At 41.7% G+C, this 20,131-nt stretch overlaps 1 protein-coding gene and 1 long non-coding RNA gene across 17 annotated transcripts in view; one reads left to right on the plus strand and one right to left on the minus strand.

Annotated features, from left to right (window-relative positions):
• The window catches only part of TRPM3 (transient receptor potential cation channel subfamily M member 3), a 502,456-nt gene that overhangs the window by 441,252 nt on the left and 41,073 nt on the right, over nt 1–20,131 (plus strand). For 9 of the 16 annotated variants that reach the window (XM_070248627.1, XM_070248632.1, XM_005604961.4 and 6 more), the window contains 2 exons: nt 1,951–2,202; nt 7,944–8,118. In XM_070248627.1, coding sequence (XP_070104728.1) covers nt 1,951–2,202; nt 7,944–8,118 — 427 coding nt within the window. Of the gene's footprint in view, nt 1–1,950; nt 2,203–7,943; nt 8,155–20,131 lie in introns of all 16 variants that reach the window. The other 7 variants (XM_070248626.1, XM_023627683.2, XM_070248628.1 and 4 more) reach the window with 1 other exon arrangement.
• Nucleotides 1–20,131, minus strand: part of LOC138920408 (uncharacterized) — a 76,760-nt gene that overhangs the window by 20,857 nt on the left and 35,772 nt on the right. The gene's annotated exons all lie outside the window — the stretch shown is intronic.

Genomic DNA, 20,131 nt, shown 5'->3' on the forward strand with positions numbered 1-20,131 from the left:
ACTGAAGCAGAAACTTCTGGAGTGGGATGCAGTCTGTGTTTTTACCACAGCTCCAGGTGATTCCAATGCATGCTAAGGGCTAGGGTTTAGGAATGAGGACTACAGAGGATGAAGAAGGGGGCTACCAGGTGGCTCCTGGTATCTTGCTCAGCCTTCCAAGCCCTAGTCTTGACTTATTAAGACCTCCCTTCCTTAATATTTCAGGCCCAGGGAAACCATTAAAGGGACATGAGGATTTAAATAAGTAGCTACAGAGTAGACCCTTCCCCAGTCTTTGCTCTCCTCTCCTTTGAGAGGTCCTGAGTAGGGAGGGAGGGGTCATGGCTCGAAGAGATGAGAATCTCAGAGGTGAACACAGATGGGTCATGAAGGTAGCCTTGCTACATAGCCTCACTACACTGTCCGCCTGGCCCCTCACATCCCGGGGCAGGCTGTGGTGCAAGACGGCTGGCAACTCCCACTATGCAACTGTGCATTTCATAAAGTGTGTGGCGGCAAAGAGGCCCCTCTAGATTTAAGGCAGTTCAGAGTATTGCCCAGCAGTTAAGATACACAAGGGCCGGGAGAATTGCAGTGAGGTGTCTATGCAACAATCAGTCAGTCAAATATTTTTTGAGTGTCTCGTAATAGGCCCTAGAGAACAAAGGGTCAGCCCTCAGAGTTTACAGTCTCATGGAAAGAGATGATAGATGATAGATGTAGAGAGGGATGTGTGGACAGATAATAGCTAGAGAGCTAGAAAGATAGCTAGATGGACAGAAATACACATACACAAATACATGCATACAGAAGATATTTTCCTATTATGATAAAATCTTCAAAAAACAAAATGGCTAATGTATTAGCGAGTGACTTGGGGATGTGGGGACCACTGCAGGGAGGGTGGTCAAGGAAGGCTGTCCTAAAAAGGGGAAATTTGTGTGGAGACCTTGAGGATGAAGAGGAGCCAGAAATGTAAAAATCTGGGAGTAGAAAATGCCCCACAGAAGGAACAAGTGCAAATATCCTGAGTACAGAATGGATTTGTTTTGCTTAAGAGCAGACCACTAGGGTTGCATGGTAGGGAATGGGGAGAATGCGGTGGGTCACGACATGAGGCCACCATAAGGAGTTTGGATCTTTATTTGTAATAGAAGCCATCAGAAGGCTTAAATATTCAATTATCATAAGTTGCCTTAGTTTTGATTGTCGTTGTTCATCTATCTCTCAAGTCTCTTTCTTTTTTAGACTGAGGTATAATTTACCTGTAAGAAAATGAACTTATAAGGGTATAGCTTGATGAGTTTTTACCTACCCATATGACCATGTTACCACTATGCAGATCATGGCTTGGGTTTCTAACGATCATTCTAGGTGCTGCTCAGAGAATGGGTTGAGGCTGGGTGGGCAACAACGGCGGCAGGGATACCAGTGAGAAGGCTGCTGCGATCATCTAGGAGGTGCAATGGGGCTTCCAATAGAGTGGCAGCAGTAGAAGTGGTGAGAAGAGGTTGGATTAGGTTGGATTTAGAAACAGAGGTGATAGGACATGTTGACGCAGAGGGTGTGGGTGTGAAAGAGAGGAACGAAGAGTCCTCCTAAGTCACTGGCCTGTGTAACTCAGTATGGTGATGCCGTTTCCTGAGATAGGAGAGGATTGGGGGAGATTTGCAGGATATTAGGAATCAATCATTTTATAGCAAAAAAACCCTAATGTGTATCTTAGAATTGTAAGGCAACCCAAAAGAGCAAACTTATTGCTTATGTCTGCTTCTAGAATATTTGCATCTGGATGACCTAAGCTTAGCTCAGCAACTGAGTTAAGTTTAGGCCATCCAGATTCTTTGAGTAGATAGAGGTAGACAAAAGAAGCTACTGACGTCAGTTAACAGATCAAGCACTTTCCGCCTGGCCTGAAAAGATAGATAAACAGAAATCAGACCTAACCCCACTCTCTTTCCTGCCTTTTAGATTCTGATGTCAGAGCCAGGGAAGTTGCTGCAGAAAGTGAAGGTGTGGCTGCAGGAATACTGGAACGTCACAGACCTCATAGCCATCCTTCTGTTCTCTGTTGGAATGATCCTTCGTCTCCAAGACCAGCCCTTCAGGAGTGATGGAAGGGTTATCTATTGTGTGAACATCATTTACTGGTACATCCGTCTGTTAGACATCTTCGGCGTGAACAAGTATTTGGGCCCATATGTAATGATGATTGGAAAAATGGTAAGCAGGGTCCTCTGAGTCTATGTTGTGAGTTCTCAGAGGAGGAGTGGTTATAATAGAAAGAGGGAAATAATGCTTTTGGGTCTGCCAGCAATGTCTAACTGAGATGGCCCTGTGGGTGTTGTATTTTTTAATTCCTTTTGAGTGTTCAGGAGTTTGACTACATCTATATACATAAATGGAGAATTAGGGGCTGGCCCCGTGGCCGAGTGGTTAAGTTTGCGCGCTCCGCTGCAGGCGGCCCAGTGTTTCATTGGTTCGAATCCTGGGCACGGACATGGCACTGCTCAGCAAACCACGCTGAGGCAGCATCCCACATGCCACAACTAGAAGGACCCAGAACGAAGAATATACAACTTTGTACCGGGGGGCTTAATAAGTTTTTAGAAAAAAAAAAAGAATTAACCATCACTCACTCATTCACCTACCAAGAAATATATATAAACATCATCCATTTTGTGCTGGGCACTGGACTAGGAGTTGGGTATAGAAAGATGTTCATTCCGTGAGATTGAAGATGAGCAAAAGAGAGAACTGATTGCCATACGGTGTGAGAATGCTGTAATAGAGATGTGTATAAAGTACAATGGGAGCATAGAAAAGAGAATGTTGGTCAGGGAAGGCTTCACAGAGAGGTTACATTTTGTCTGGATCTTGGAAGAGGAGTGGGTCTCCACTCCAGACTTTAACAGATTCTTTTCTTTTAACGAAGTTCTAGAAAAATGTCTTTCCCTACACAAAGGGAAGAAAAACAGTTTATTTGATTTGCGTTGAACTGAGTTGAGTTGAGTTAGTTTGAATTTGAGTGGAACATTAAGCTCTATCAATATATCATGTGTTTTGTTGGAAACTGGAAAATGATGTCTGTTAAAAACCAGGTTCCAGAATGATTCTACTACTTATCTTTTTCTTTAAAAGAAGAATCCCAAGTGTCAGACTAATATGCTTCTCCACAAGTGGCTGTGGACTTGTTCTAATATTCCTTGATCATATACTAGTTTCCAGACTGTCTCCATAAAGACTGAACCCTGGAGGGATGGCATCAGTGTCAACCTGGGAGTGCACAAGCAAATCAGTTCCCTCTCCAGACTCACCAGAGGAAGAATCAGAGCCTGATGCTCAGAAACTGGGTGCTTTTTATCAGTTACCCACTTTTCTAAGTGTGCCCCCTACTTAACCTTTGCAGGACATATGTGGACAAGTCCAGCACACCCTTCCTCCTGTGGCAAACACCTCTTACTGAAAAACCTCTTTGCTAATAACCTCCACTCCACTCCCGTTGCATGAGCTGTTGAAACCAACAATTGGTCAATAAGTATTCTATTATCGTTCTCACTCAAGTTTTACCTTATACCTCATTGCTACTTACCTTTCAGTCAGCAAATCAAGATTTATTATTATTGTTGTGTGTGTGTATGTATGTATGTAGCTCTACTGAAACAAATTCTAAATAACCAAGACTCTTTCTACGAAAGCACTGACTAACTCATGCAAAGAGAGGGAGAATTTGAATCCAAAAGGAAGGAGTTAGGAGACCTTGAGCAGTTAATTTAACCTCATTGAGACCCAGTTTACTCATTACCAAGTAGTAATAATAAATGCATATCTTGTAAGGTTGTGCTGGTGATTAGAAATAACACATTTAAAATGGCCAACCGTATCTGGCTAATAGTAGGTAGTTGATAAATTGTATCTGTTATCATTATGTTCATATTATGTTTGTTAAAATACAATGAAAAAAGGGAAGATTGGTGAGCATACTTATTCTGCTCTATTCCTAATCCTTTTGTACAAAAGCTGGGTATTTATAACACAAACATTGTTTAGGGGAAATTTCACCAAGCTCATTCTAGAGCGGGAAAACTTAAATTCAGCAAGCTTGAGTTACTTACCCAAAACTGAATCCCTGTTCAATTAGGGATGTTTGACTAGGGAAGAAAACGTATATCTTACCCTATTACACTGCCTCTTATCTCATCTTCTTTGTGCTTTAGTAATGAATTTGAGATTGTGTTGAAAATTCCTATGTCTAAAAGCAGAGAGTCTCAACTTAGAGTCTGTGGAAGAGATTTAGGACAGAGGATTTGTGAACCCTCCACCCAGTTTATATATAAAAATGTGTGGGTGCATGAATTTTCTGTACAGAGAGGACAAGCTTCCATGAGATTCTCAAATGGACCCAATGAAAGGGAAGAACTGTAACAGCTGCAAAGTTAGGCCAAGTCTTCTTAACCTTGACCCTATTGATATTTTGGACTAGATGATTCTTTGTTGTGGGGGCCTGTCCTGTGCATCGTAGGATGTTTAGCAGCATCAATGGCCTCTACCCACTAGATGCCAGTAGTGTATGCATGGTGCGCACACACACACACACACACACTTATGACAACAAAAGCATCTCCAGACATTGCCATATGTTCCCTGGGGGGCAAAATTGCCCTCTGTTGAGAACCACTACATTAGACAATTACATAATCTGATTGGTTTTTTTTTTCTAATTGATTGTTACCTTATTTTATTTCAATAAATAAAATCTGAAAAGACTCAAACAAATCAAATGTATTACTTTAAAAACAGGTGGCATTTAAATACTAGAAATAAAGTCACACTAATGCACAAGATTATTTTAAAATCCATGTCAATCATTTTAATAACGGCATAATTATCTCCAGTTTTGACTAGAATGAAACCTTACTATGGAGTGAGTAAGAGAGAGGAACTGCATTTTCTCTACCTTCTAACTTATGAATGACTTGACTTAGTCAAGAATAAGTAGAAAATGAGTATATTTGGGGGCTTTGTTCTCTTTCATGGGGCTTTTAAGATAATTAGTTCAATAATTGAGTCACTGATCCAGAAGGTAGGTAAAAATATGGCTATAGAATTTATCAGTGAGCCAGATGGACTGCCAGGCTGGATGCTAACAAAATATGCCCAGATGTGATGACATGGAAAGCCTCTCAGCATTCGAGCGTCCCTATTCAGTACTGAACAGCCAAGTCACTCACTATGCCCTGAGGTCTAGGGACAGGCAGATGCTGAGACCTCTGCACAATACTGATCAAGTATGATTCCAACTGATGTTTAGATCCAGGATCACTTAATGGAACCCTGACCCCCTTCCTTTATATTCCAAGGCAGGATTCAAACTCCTGTCCATCTGACTCCACAGCCTGACCTCTTTCCAATTCTAATAACAAGAATACGTTAACATTTACTGAAAACTACCCACATTGTTTCACTTATTACCTCATTTAATCCTTACAAAAATAGTATACATTATTATTGTTGTTATTATCCTCATTTTGAAAACGAAAAAACCGAGATTAAGCAACTTGCACAAGACCAGCTAGCTATTTTTACTAGCAGAGCCAAGATCAAAACTCAGGTAGTCTGACACCTGAGAACACTGTTTAAAGCCACTGCAACATATATCCTCCACTACAGAACACAATCAGAGGATGCTTACAAGAACAAGACAGAATAGGGGCTCTTAACATTGAACCAACTGGACAATTTAGCTTTAAAAACCAAAGTAGCCGCCACAGTTCTCACTAATAGTGTTCTATTTCTGCACTCCACTCTATCACACTTTGGTATTTGGAAGCTAAGACTTCTTTGAAGTACATGAAGTCGGGTGTTTGGGAACATTGTTTCTTCTTTGTTCTGACCCTTTGGATTGATACCACAATCAGTCTGAATGAAAGCAGTCCTGAGAAGTTAAACTAGAACAGTTTGCTGTATTTACTGGCCCAGTTTTCTTGGGTCAAACTAGCCTCCAAATCTCATGAGTACACACCTTCCGCTCCCCACCCACCTCCAAATCAATCTAAATAAACACAACGTGAAGGACCCATGTTTTTTCATTGATATAACTTTTTGTAAATAAATGACCAAAGAATTTTACAAAATGAAAAAGAGAGAGAGGATGAAAAACAGACCCATGTTTCCTATAAAACTATTTCAACACAGTTGGCTTGCTCACTTTTGAGAGAGTTCTGAGGCCACTAAATTGTGAAAGGAATAACTAATTAACTAGCATACATTTTTAAGAACAGTGAACAAATATCAGTGAATGTCAAATTTTGAGAGATTCTTAGTTTCAAATTCAGACAGTACTTGAGAGATGGATTTTGAAGTTGACTTGAAAGTCAATTCATTGACCCAAAATATATTGAGCCCCCAGTGTCCTAAGGCATACAGAAAGCCTATAATGTTTTAATTCCAGTATTCTTCAAAATAAAATTTTAAAACTAATTTAAAGTCTTCATTATCATTGATAACATTATCATTAGTCTTTCTCTCTGGATAAGCATCCCTTCAGGAAATTTGAAATCCAAGAGAAGGTAGTCTTCTGTATTAGGTTGTTTGATGCAAAGGATAGAAACCAATCTCCAACAAATTTAAGCCCAGGAGGGAGATACTGACTTATAGCAGGAGGTGATGGAACTGGGCTTAAGAGCTACTGCAACCAGGCCCTCAATCACATCACGACATGCTCTCTCTCTCTCTGGAATAGCTGCTTCATTCTCTCTGATCAGTTTCACTAGTGGGCGACTCAGCCACAGACACTGAATTCACATTATTACAGAGAGAGAAAGGGAGCTTCTCTCTCCAAGCTTCAGTTGAAAAAAGTCCAAAGAAAGGATTCCGGTTGGCCTGTCTTGTGTCACAGGCCTACCTCCTATCACTGTTGGCAGAGGGTAAGCTACCACAATTAACCTAGCCTGGAAAAGTCACTTACCTTCGCAGCCAAAATGGGTGGGAACTGTTTCTAAAGGAAAGAAGCAATGGGTTCTGGCCAGACAAAATAATAATTATTACATCCTCATCTATTTTCGGTAATAAAAGGAAAGTAATTTGGCATAGGTGAAACAGATCCTAGATAACGTGTATCATGAAAACAAGCAAAAGAATAAAAAATAGAAGTAAAGTAGAACAAGAGTCAACATTGTACTTGAGTGGAGTTAAGAGAATTTTATAAACATGTCGAGATGAAAATCCAACATTTCAACAGCAGGCACAGGAATGGGCCATTAGGCAGCCTGATTCTAAGGCCCCATGAAAACACCCTTTGTGATAGGATACGTACCCTGATAGGAAAAGTCAGTCAGAAAGAGTGGTTCTCTGAGAGACTGGTTTGTGGTCGAATACCATTCAATGAGGTGGGGCCACAAGAATAAGATGGTATATGATAGATCTTTAGGTTGTCCTAGCTTTGTTTACAAATGCTTGTTTTCTTGAGCTTTCCAACTCTTCATTAGCCTTTCAGAACTTAGGGAATTTACAGCATTTCAGTAGTTCTTGAAATAGTTCAACTATCCCAATTCTAATTTTGCTCAAAAAAGAGAGACCCAAGGAGGGCATTTGCCTCCCCAGTGAGCAGAGAAAAAGTTAGTACTGCATTCATATGGAAATGCAAGCCTCTGTGTTATTTGACTCCTATGCTAGTCTTGACTGGGTCCCACAGGCAGCAATGGAAAATGAAGGAGTTCTACTGTGCTTGTGTTTTTTTGTTTTTTGGGGGTTTTTAAAATGATTTTTGAGTTACTGATAAGATTCTCTGGACATTGGCCTCAGTAGACCAAATGTCCTCTTACCTGGACACAGCTCTCTATCTAAACTATCAGCAGTCTCAAAAGTGAACCTCCTTCAAAGGTGTCCGTCAATGTCCGTGTCCTAGGAACACTCAATCATACTGGTTTCCTCTTGTTTCTCCCTCTGCTTCCCCACCCTTCCAGATGATAGATATGATGTACTTTGTCATCATTATGCTGGTGGTGCTGATGAGTTTTGGGGTCGCCAGGCAAGCCATTCTCTTTCCCAATGAGGAGCCATCATGGAAATTGGCCAAGAACATCTTCTACATGCCCTATTGGATGATTTATGGGGAAGTGTTTGCGGACCAGATAGACCGTAAGCAAGTTTATGATTCTCATACACCAAAGTCAGGTATTTAACTTCAATTGGGTCTTGTCTTTTCTAAGTGCATTTGTTTGTTCTCAATAAATGGCTCAAGATAGAGGACCGATTCTTAGCTTGCTATCTTGGAGGAAAAAAGCAATTACAAAAGGTGAATATACAATTTTAGCAAAATAGTCCTCAGGTGTTTCTTCAGGTATGTCCTTTCTGTGACATAAATCAATATCTGGTGTGCCAAATTCTATCAAGAAATGAACCATTGTAAAGGGTCTAAATTCTTTGGGGATTCAAAATCCTAGGGCCATGTGTTGAATATTTCAATATTAGGAATATATTATGTCGCTACTCCCCACCACTACCCCAGCCCCCAGCTTTAAAAAATAAATTCCTTGGGTTTGACTTCAGAACAAATAAACGATTCTCAGTTTCACCATCAGAATTCAAGAGTGAGGGCAAACATCTGCGTGGTGTTTTCCTTGCACTGGAAACTATTCTCTAGCTCCTTTTCCCACTGTCTTAAATTATGTGCTATTGAGACTCAAAAGAGGCTAGTATTCATTGCCTGGAAGGATGGAAAATGCCTTAGGTTATTAACTGAGTTGCTTGCTGTAAATGCCAGGAAAAAAAAATGGTATCCATATCATGAAGCGATTCAGTGTGGGGAGCGAGCGCCAGCAGGCCCCCACCATTTCATGCCCTAATAGATGCTTATTCTCTGTAATAAACACTCCCCTTGTATAGAGTTTGAAGATGGTTGTATAGTAGGCATCTGTTCCAGCATTTTGTTTGGTTCAAATGGCAGGGCACACCAGGCATTAGGAAATTATTTGGGAAGAAAGCGTCAGGAAAGAAATATCTTTCAGAGTCGAGGAGCTGAATCCCAGGAAAACCATTTCTTCTTTTCCCTGAGGAATTTAGCTCTAGAAATAACATCCCTCTAACATTGTTGAATTAACATTTTTCAAACATTTTTTGCTGACAGGCCAGCCATCTGAGCCCCGGACTGTGGACATGGATTAGGGTTACACAACCAGGTAGTACAGCTTACTAAGAGCAGGAGCAGAGACTAGTCAGCATCCCATCTACGACCCCTGCCGGTCCCAGGTAGGACTGAGACCAAGAAAATGAGGACAAAGCACCAAAGAGTGTGAGTCCTCCAGGCCTATGAAGAGCGTGTGTACACTGGCAATGGAACACACCAGTACATCATTTTCCCTTCCGTGATGGATTTTGAACAAATACCCTTTCCTTCTCAAAATGAGTTATCTGAGGCAAGAAGGCTTTTTGGAACACCTAATTGGAACAAATATTCATTTCGTCAGACTTAGCCAACTCACTGAGAAAGAATTTTAACTCCATCTCCCAGTTGCAATATTTTCGGTTGACAATGTGCAGCCTTCAACAAGACAGCTTTCCAGGGACTGGGGAAAACTCTTTTGGAATCCTCCTTTTAAATGGTGCCTAAAGGCAAAACAACACTTAAAAAGCCCACCTGTGATTATCCTCCTCAGAGAGTAAATGTACTATATTCCCCCAAGAAATTGCTTTTCCACTTAGACTATTTTGCCTTTTCTAGTTTTCCTTTCTTCTCCAAAAGAGATTAAGCCCCCATGGGTGTTTTGACAATGCAACATTTTGGGATGGGAGAAGGAGGGAGGTGTAGGTGTGTTTTATGAATGGGATTCTGTCTGTCCCTCTACAAGTGGCCATTTATTGATGTTGTACTATGAACCCAGCCTAGTGCAACAAACACCACCATCTGGCTGAATACGAGGATCTATTATTGTTATTTTAAAAGAAGGGCTGATTGTAGTTTAGAACTTGAAACCACCCCCCCCAGAGATGGAAGAGAGGTGTTTTGTGTGAGTGAAGAATCAAAATAGATTTCCCACATTGTTTATTAGATCTGTGGTGCTCTGCGTGTGTGAGAATCAGTTTCTCCCCCAAATCCCGATGTGTAACTGACCCAGTCTTGGATGGATGCAACCTTCATGACACCCTTTGCCCAACCACGTACCTTCCTTTTTGACATTCTGAAATTGACTGCAATGGTAGCCACTGTTCTAAGCTAAATCAGCCAGTTTTCTGTCCAGAGTGCTAAAAAGTATTCGTCCTTTCTCAAATGGGTATAGAAAGCTGCCCCCAAATCTGTCATAACATTTGGCCAAGGTCATTGAACATCCCTGTTGTCTAAATGATTTGTTTTTCATGTTATGGCACTGGGTGGGCCCGAAGGGCATTGGGTGACCGCCCCACCTGGTCATTCAGAACTGCCCAGGAGACCCACATACCAAGCTATTTGAGAAAGGTACAAATAGTTTATGCTGCCCTGCGGTGTCTTGCCTCTTTTCTGTGCTGTGTCCAGGTTGGTTTGTGAAGCATGTATTCAGGCTGATCGGATCTCATATCCACCTGGACCCACAGCCCTGCCCAGGGTCTACAAGTCTCATTGTGTGGATGTGCCCTGTGTGGACCTCTCCAAGCGCTGCTTATCCGCACAGCCCTTCTCAGAGCAACTCATTTGTAACGTAATGCACGTGCTGTATATCTAACTCTTTTTGTTTTTAACTGCAAAATTGCTGAACCCATTTCATGTTTGGGGCAATAATCTTTCTTAATTGGGATGAGTGTATATGGATATATGGGGCCCTAGAGGTGGGTTATCAACATCTGTCTTATACCTTAGAAAGGAAGACCGCTTTAATGCCCTCACTTCTGGGAGGCAATGCTACCGAACTACAGATTTTTGATATACGTTCCATGTTTTTTCTCATAGTTTGTCCTAAGAGACAGACTTTGTCCCAGAGACTATCAATAAGGCCAAAAAGAGCTAGAAAAGACTTATGAGGTTACTTTCCAAATGTGCTTAAAGACTAACAGCAAAAGAAAAAGAATGAAGTCACCGTAAAATCATAAAATAGCTTAGGTGCTTTTCACCTCTAAACCATATTGGATTAACACGAATGATAGTCTGGCCTTCATATCAATATCTGTAGAGGCTAAAATATTTGCTTTGGTGTCGGGAGCAGAAGTGAATGCAAGAACGTGATTAGAAGCAGCAGATAATGACGCTGGGGAAGGGCCAGTGAAGATCTGCTCTACCTGCTCACTTTGCCTAAAACCCTGGTTGACTGATGGGGATGGAACTTGCTCTTGCTGTTGGGTGTTTTGTTTTGCTTTTGGTTTTTTCACATAGTCCAAAATCCTCTCAGGTATTTATGTTATATATAATACTAGCTCTTTAAGACCCAACCCGCAGACTACCATGAGGTGACTTGGACTCTGGGTTGCTAAATGCATTGCTCCCAAATGATGACAGCCTTTTGGGAGTCTCATTAAGGTGACCCATGTTGCATGGCTTCTGAGAGCTGGTTGGGATGCCACTGGAGCCTGAGAGGAAAAAAGCCACTTAGAGAAGAGGAGCAGCAGAATATCTTTCCAGCATATTCATGCCAAGGCCAGGGCAAAGCTAAAATTAGATGGACTCTCGCCAGCCGAGAAATCAGGTTCTACGTTTTGGTGTGTGAGGTACCTGGAAAACACCTTTGTTGGCAGAGAAAACAGGGTGTCTCTGGCTTCCTCAAGCCTCTGAATGAACGAGACTTCCCTTTATTTCCAGGGCATCCTGGTGTTGCCTGACATACACGCAGATTCCCCAGGCTGGACCAGGGCAGGGGGGAAATGAATCATGCTCTTGAATGCATTAAATTAAAGTCTAAATTTAGTCCTTCTTTCTGCCTCTCTTTTTTACAAGTTTGGGTAGTAATGTGAAAGCAGAATGTCCAAAACTTACTTTCCACCATGACAGCTTAATATTATTTGGCTGTTTCCACTCGCCCTAAATTAACTATCCAATCTACTTAATGCATGGGTCAAATTTTCTTTCTCTTGCTGCCTAGGGCTTTTCCATCTGAAATGAATAGATAATATGGAGTAAGAGGGTTTGTTGTCTGTTTTGTGGTTGTTGTTGTTGTTCTATTTTATTTATTTATTTAGTACAAAAGTTTTGCTATCAAAAAATCCTTGCTCTTTTGTACCTTGGTCTCTCTGTGATGTTGGCTGGATTTAAAGTGGTGTTTTTGTCAGGAAACAAGGAGCACGTATGTGCATGTAAAACTAAAACACTCTCCTGCATTACTTTTCTGCCTCCAATTACTCGTGCCTCACTTCAGGTGTGGAAATTAGGATAGCTCAAGGCCAGTCTCTAAAACATGCCTGTTCTGGTGAAGCTTAGAACAGCATGAACCCAGAAGACGGCTGTCGTTATGGATTTCAGTCGTTGGACTCCAGTTCTGGAAACTCAGGGCTCTGAGTCTGTTTGGTGTGCAGGACTGACTTCCCTAATGGCTTCAGAGCATGCTAAGCCCTAACAGCTATAGCATGGGGAGTGTTGCCTGACCAAACAAAGTATTTTGGAAAAGAAAAACTTGAGCCAATGCCAACTTTTGGAAAAGGGGGAATTGTTTTGCTGAGTTTTGTTTTTGCAAATTGCTAAGGAAGTAAGCCAATATGAGGCACCACACCCATTTTCTGTCCCTTACATTCTAGAGAAGACTCTCCCAACTTGTTTACTAAAGTGAACTGAGGCTTAGCAGATTTACAAATAGCAAGCTACCAGCAGGCAGGCCTTCGTGATGATTCAGTGCACTATTGTGATCAACATTTGTTCCACTACCATAATATTCATTTAACCTTGGCTCACGGGTTGGGCTCCATTTTTAATTCATTCATTATTCATTCTTTGGATATTTATTTTGTTCCTACTATGAGCTGGACACTGAGGTGCAGTGATGCACATGACAGAGACATTGCCTTCAAGGAGTTTACAGTCCAGGAGAGGCAAACTGATGTCAACAATATGTATGTGGAGATGGAGCCCAAAAAAGAAAGTGGTTAGTTCTTCTTGGGGTGAGAGTAGGGGCGCAATAGATGAAGCCTTGAAGAGCATGAGAGGGTTGAGCTGAGCTCTGAAATATGAGCAGCTATTTGCTAGGCAGATGGGAGCAGCGGGGTGTGAAGGAGAAAATGGCATTCCAAACTGAGATTTAGCATGGCAAGTTCCAGGCACGACAGGTAGTTTAATATGGCTGACTGTAGGGTGAGAGTCAGGAGGCAAGAAGCAGGACAGATGAGGCTGAAGAGAACAGAAGTATAGATCTTGGAGGACTTGTCCTCCATGCTCAAGGTAGTACCATGATCTGATATATGTTTTAGTCAGAGCTATCAAGCAAAAATGTAAAGAGTCCATAAATGGGGTTGAGATGGGAGGTAAGAGGACATTAGCTAATAGAATAACAGTTGGGATGGAGAAGATAGGCAATATGAGATTTTAGGAAGGTAAAAACGGGAGGACCTGGGCAGAAGTCACATGGTGCAGAAGGTGGTAGTCGGGGAAGTGGATGAGGATTTAAGATGGAGAAGTTGACGGTCACTCCAAAATTTCTGGCTTAGTCTAAAAGGTGATGTCATTTACTATGAGAGAGAGCGAACCTGGGAGGAGGAACGATGGGGAGAAGAGGATTGTTCAGTTGGGGTTGGATTGAATTTGAGGTTCCCATGGGAGTTCCAGGAAAACCATGGAGAAGGCTATTTTGTATATAGAACTCTGGAGCTAAGTATAAAGAGCTGGACTGGGGATATAGATTTGGTGATCAAGAATATAACTACCAGTTAGAGCCATGGTAGTGGGTGAGCTTGCCATGGACCAAAAGTAAAGAGAGAAAAGAAGGCCAGAGTAGAACACTGAGAATGGAGGAGTCAACAGAATCAAATGCAAGGAATTAGGTGAATATTTAGAAAAGTCCGTTCAATTAGACCTTTAGGAAGTCACTGGTGACTTTGGCCAGAGAATTTTCATTTCAGTGGTGAGTGCAAAAACCAATTACAGTGATTTAAGAGTAAATGAGCACAAAGCAAAGCATTAACTAGGGAAAGAGAAAGAAGTGTTGTATATGTATGGGGCTGGGGGGTCATTCAATGAAGTAGGGCTTTGAGAAGAGAATTGTTTTGTAATCACCACACAGGAAAGTCACCAACTCAGTACATGTCAAAGAATTGCTTAGGGCCACCTATTTGCATAGTTAGGTTGTCTGTTTATTCACTCAAGACTCAGCAGCCCAGATCAGGAAAAATGAATAGTTGGATTAATCCAAGATTGGAACTTTGCTGTGCCAGTATGGGAGAAAAAAAGGGGACTAGGGTTTTTGAAGATGCTTGCAAGGATTTTTAAAGTTATGCATTATAATGTCTAAGATGAAGGGAGAATAAAATAAAAGTATAATGCTGGGAAGTACCTAGGAGGAAAAAAGAATGGTCACAGGACTAGCGTTAGCCTGAGCACCAAGCGCACTGAGAACTAAGGATTCTGAGAGTGGTGATGATAAGATGTTGTGGTCAATGAATTAGCATTTGGAATTAAGAGGTGGAACAATTTAGAGTAGTGATAGGGTCCAGGAGTGGCTACGAGAGTGGGCTCTAGGATCTGCCAGAAATGAGGTCAAGCATCTTGAAGCTAGGTTCTTCTGTGTTTGTCAATACAGATATTGAAGTGTCCATAATAATGACAGGAGAGAAAGTAGACAAGAAGACTTTGATCAGGATGACCTGAAATGCAAAGGAGAAAGGGCTTTTTGCAAAAGAGTGAAGAACAGTGGTTTAGAAGAGACAACGAGTATCAGTGAGAAGGCTGACATTACTTATGGGATCTACAATGGTGGATGTAAAAGAATGAGCAATCTCCATTTGAGAAGGTTATAGGGAGGCGGTGTCTTCCTGAAAAATGGGTTTTAGTTAAGGCAAGAAAATGGGAAAGTGAGCTTATAAAAGTAGGAAAAAGCTTAAGAGTTTGTGTTCAATGGTAAAGTGTTCCAGAAGGCTCTGGGGAAGGGAGGAAAGGAAGAAATGTTGGGAAAATTCAGTGGGCAGAAAGCCCAGTGTCACATGAGGACAATATCGTAGAGAAAGAAAGTTGACCAGAGGAGCTTGCATTGCGCGAACAGAGGATGATGGTAAGAGAAGTATGGTGGGAATAACTTTTCCAGAGTTTTGAGGCAGCTGAAGACTGGAGCCCTGGTAGTATAAGAGGCCAGATGAGGCTAATAATATCTCGGTCTAACACACAGTCTAGAGCAGACTTTGCTCAGGTTTCCAAGGACTTATTAGGGACAAATTGTTTGGTGCCCTAAAAGGATGGAATCGGAGACTTTATATAGTGGTGCAGAACAACCAGATTCTAAAAAGGAACCTCCCCAAATGGCTGGAAAATTCTCCATCTTGGAGGAGGCTCTCTTTTTAAAATTAGCAGTGGCCCGTGATACTAGAGAAGCATCATTCATCGCCTTTCACAAGAATGAGTGCTTATTATCACCTTGGAATATTCCATTTTTATTTAACCTTTTCTAGACTTGCTAATACCTTGCCTATAATTAAATTTAGTGCTTGGCCCATCCTGGCCATTTTCCGCCTCTGTTGTAACTCTGCCTTTAACAGAGTGCTTTTGGTACACCCTAGGCTTGCATGACTCCAAAGCCCATGCTTTTTCTACTCCCCCATGAATACTCCCGGAAGTCCTACATAACCCTGTGGCAAATAAAGCATCAGCAGATGGGATGTATTTAAAATTCTCGAAACCTTCTCAAAAAAGCTCCACGCCACTTCCCAAAAAGTTGTCCTTAGGAGAGAAAAGCTGACTTCCCATCTAGTTGTTGGGACTACTTGTCACCCATGGGGAGCTAACTTATCACTGGGAGGAAAAGATATGGAAAGTGTGTACCCCTCCAAATAGAGGCAAATCAAAAGAGCTTCCTGTAAAACTATGTTGGAACTTGTGTCCTCTTTAGCATGGGCAAAAGTGACCTAAAAATGGGATTCTGCAAGATTTAGAGAAGAAACTAAAGTCTGTGGCAACAGTGAGGGACTTCAGAAAGATTTCACATGTGTGCCAGCAGAAAAGTAGCAGATAATGTTTATTATGAGCATGTTTAAGATGAAATTAGTCATTAAAAAACAATAATACTCCATACTCTAGCTAGATGCAATCAACTACAGGCAAGGAAAAGTAATCACCGCAGATTGAATACTAGAGACACCTGCGTGGTGTGTAACTCAACCCCAAATGATGTTAAACGTCATCTAGAATAGCATGAAAAACAAGACAGAAGGGGCTATCTTTACCGAATCTGAAGCTCTGGTGTATCTGTGCCTGGGACATGAAGTATAATACTGGCCACTGTCCCTCAAGGAAGCCATGATACATTGAGCTGGAGAAGAGCAGCCAAACTAATCAAGGGAATGTATGAAAAGCTGCAATTGGAGGACAGATCAGGAAGATTAGAGCTCTTCACTATGAAAGATCAAAGTGACCATGTCCAAAGCCTGTGAACTCTCAAAGTGAATCTCTCTGTGGGTAAAGTGAACGTGACATGGATCCCCAAATCCTGGGATACTTGAGCCAAGAATCCCTTGAAGTATGACAGTGGTTGACTTAGGTCAAATAAGAGAAATACCATTCTACAGGGCAAGTAGAGAATTTATGGGATTTATTTCCCCCAAGAGATGTTACAGGAGGAATGAGATAGTCTCAAAGAGAATTTTGAAAATTTTATAGTTCTAATGATAAAAAGGGAGAATCTGACCAAAAAGTGGCTTGTTTTGTTTCATCCCCCAAAATAATTTTCTTTTGAAGGAAAAGGATAAGGAAAAAGAGGAAGAAGATTCTGCTATATAATGGAGGACCCATACCATAGAAATGACATGGGTAATTCAAAATGGCATATAATCCAAATCACATTTAAATGTTGGTGGAGAAGACACCCAGTCTAGCATGGAACAGATCCCATTAGTCCTCTACTCAGATTCCCTCCCATTCCCCTTTACCAAAGTTTTGCACCCATCCTCCAGTTTCTGTGTGCTTTGATGCCAAGGGCTCTTAACTGTAAACTTCTTCAGATAATTGCCCTTGACCTTAACAACCCAAAGAGCCTAAAGCACCTGAGAGTGTCTATACCTCCAGGATATCCATACCCTGGTGCTGCCTTCTGGGAAAGGAAAGGTAGGGAGAGTAGAAAAAGTCTGTCCCTCGGCTCTTGTTTAAGTGGAAAACACTTCTACAGTCAGACCACAAAGTCACTTCTGGAAAGTGAGGTGCAACTTATACCCCAGAGATCCCCGTGGGATCAGGGAGAAAGCTTAAACTTCCAAAATTGCACCTTTTTCAGTTTTTCGCTCTTCCACTTTCTAACCAGTTTCTCTTTGGAGCATTTTCACTTTCACTTGATTCCTTTGTGTAGGGTCACTTCTGGAAGAACCCAACCTGAGACGGGCACTGAGGCGCCATGTCTCCTCAGATCCAACTTAAAATCGTGTGATCAGAGGCTCAGGAACCTTCCTTACAGTGCAGGGCAGGAGGCCATGAGGCACCCAGATTATATAAAGCAGATGGCTGATCTAGTCACCTGTATTAACAAGGCCAACTCATTACAGATGATGGAGACTTATTTGCACCTGTACCTCTTTAACACCTGACGTCAACGGCTATAACTCAAGGCTTTATGTTCCCAGGCATCAATGAAAGAAGTCATCCTTGAAGCAGGAAAGTTTGTCCTAGCCTTCGAATCTTTTATTCCACCGTGTTTCTCAAATTCCTGCTCTGCACTAGGCAGGCCCCTGGAGGGAACAGGAAGATGTGTAGATACTGTCTTTGATTTTAAGGAGTTTCATAAGCCCCCCAGGGGTCAGCAAACTTTTTCTGAGGATCAGGTGATATTGGGAGCCATATAGTTTCTTTTGTAACTCCTCAATATGACAATAAGTAAACTAATGGGTGTGGCCATGTTCTAATACAACTTTATTTACTAATACAGGAGGCAGGCCAGATCTGGCCCATGAGCTGTAGTTTGCTAACCCCTGATCTAAACCATCCAGTCACGCTGTTGCATTGGCCTTCTTCCCCCTTCCTTCGGTTGAGGAACATGTGAAACCAATGCTCCAGGATAGAATCAATTTCCTAACTATTTGACGTTTTATCCAAATACATAGGATGACACCGCTGTGGGTATTCATTTCTTCCAGGAAAAGTATTATTCTATCAATTCAAATAAAACAGACCAAAGGAGAAGATTATGTCTGTTGTTGTTGAGTTAGTTATCAGGAAACCACACTACTTGAGGAGTGGGTATGGCTCCCAGACCACAAATGCAGATGCTGCCAGAAAATCCACTTAGTTTTTTCTTATAATTTCACTTATTTCTATTCTGAACACCCATCCCCTTAAGCTGAGGGAAAATCATGACCTCAGGCTCACCCTCTTTACCTTCTCTGAGGTGGATTAAGGTTGGGGGTGGGAGCAGATTGTGGGTTTTGTGTTATCTGTCCAGACAGTTGGCTGCTAAAATGTCCATCATCTCAGTCAGTGTAACACTTCAGGTCTAGTCGATTTATGAGGTCTCACCACAGTCCCAAATCCGAGGTACTTCCTCCCTCTGGGACCCTGCTGCCCCCAACAGAACTGCCAGGAAAAACACACAGCCTGAGTACACAAACGAGCACCACATGGAAGTTGGCGTTCACTCTCAAACACCCTCACACGGATGCACAGACACACGTTTCTCTCCTCTCTCCTCCAGTCTGGCTTCTGCCAAGACATTTTTATCTACTCCTCAAATCCTGCTTTCTGTTGCCCCTTTTACAAATTCTCCAGGTCCTGAGACCTTGTGTCTTTGGACCACAAAAGCAGCCAGAGACTCAAAGGTGTTTCTGGGTTCTGCAGCCCCTCCTTTCCTGATACAGAGCCAATACCTGCTTGAAAAACACGAGGGGAAAATGAGTCAGTATTCTAACATGCTATCCCATTGCACTGATTTAACCATCTTTTAAATAAAAACAGGATGCCCAGAATAAAAATAAACGTATTGGCTCTAGGCGCGCTAGACATAATCTCCGTATGTCAAAGACAGGATTGTATATGAAGGAATCATGATAATAAATCATCTCATGGTATTGCTACAGGGATTTCAGAATGGTAGTAGGTCTGGCAAATTCCTCTGGAATGGCCCTATCCAATAGAATCTTCTGTGATGATGGAACTGCTCTAGATCTGTGCTGTCCGATACCATAACTTCTAGTCACATGTGGCTAGTAAGCCCTTGAAATGTGGCCGGTGTAAATGAGAAAGTGAATGTTAAATGTGATTTAATTTTAATTAATGTAAATTTTCATTTGGATAGCTACATGTTGCTAGTGGCTATCATATTTGACAGCTCAGTTCTAGAAAACTATAAAAATCTGTTAGAATGCCAGGTTCCCGAGAGCAAGGACCACATCTGCCTTCTTCCCTGCTCTGGCCTCAGTATCTCAAACTGTGCCTGGCACATAGTGGGTGCTCAGAAAATAGTGGATAAATCAAACCCCTTGAGGCAAGGAATAGAAAGAGGGTAAGGTTGCTGTCTGTTTTACATAATCAAAAAAAATTTTCAATGACTACATATAAAGTAATTCCAAGACACAAAGCACCTGAAATTTCAATAAAGAGGATGAAAAAGAGTTAAGTTTATTATAAAGAAATTTAAAATTTGGATTAAGTTAAATGTAGTGATCATGCTTCGCGCACGCACACACACACACACACACACGCACGGAAAAGTGAAATCAAAGAGGATCGTAGAATGGATAACTTCTTGAAATTTAGCTGAATTTGTATTCAAGAAGAGAATTACAACCAGGTTCAAGAAATATCCATTGAATAAGTCATCATTCTAGTCCATATGCAGAGATTAATTGTTGGGCAGCTATAAGGAAGAGAGGCAGGAGAAGAGAGAGAGAAGAAAGTAGGAGGGAGGGAGAAGGGCAGGCAGCAGGCCAGGCAGGAAAGCCCTTGGTTGTTGAGAGCAGCTGAGGAAGGAAAGGAGAGCTGTGTGAGCCCAGCAGTGGGACCAGATGAGACACAATGAGATCCCTGCCAGCTCTGAGCTATGTCACACACTCAAGGTGGTTGCCATGCATCCTGTTAACT

Source organism: Equus caballus, chromosome 23 (genome assembly GCF_041296265.1).
Source record: "Equus caballus isolate H_3958 breed thoroughbred chromosome 23, TB-T2T, whole genome shotgun sequence".
NCBI classification, from domain to species: Eukaryota; Metazoa; Chordata; class Mammalia; order Perissodactyla; family Equidae; genus Equus; species Equus caballus.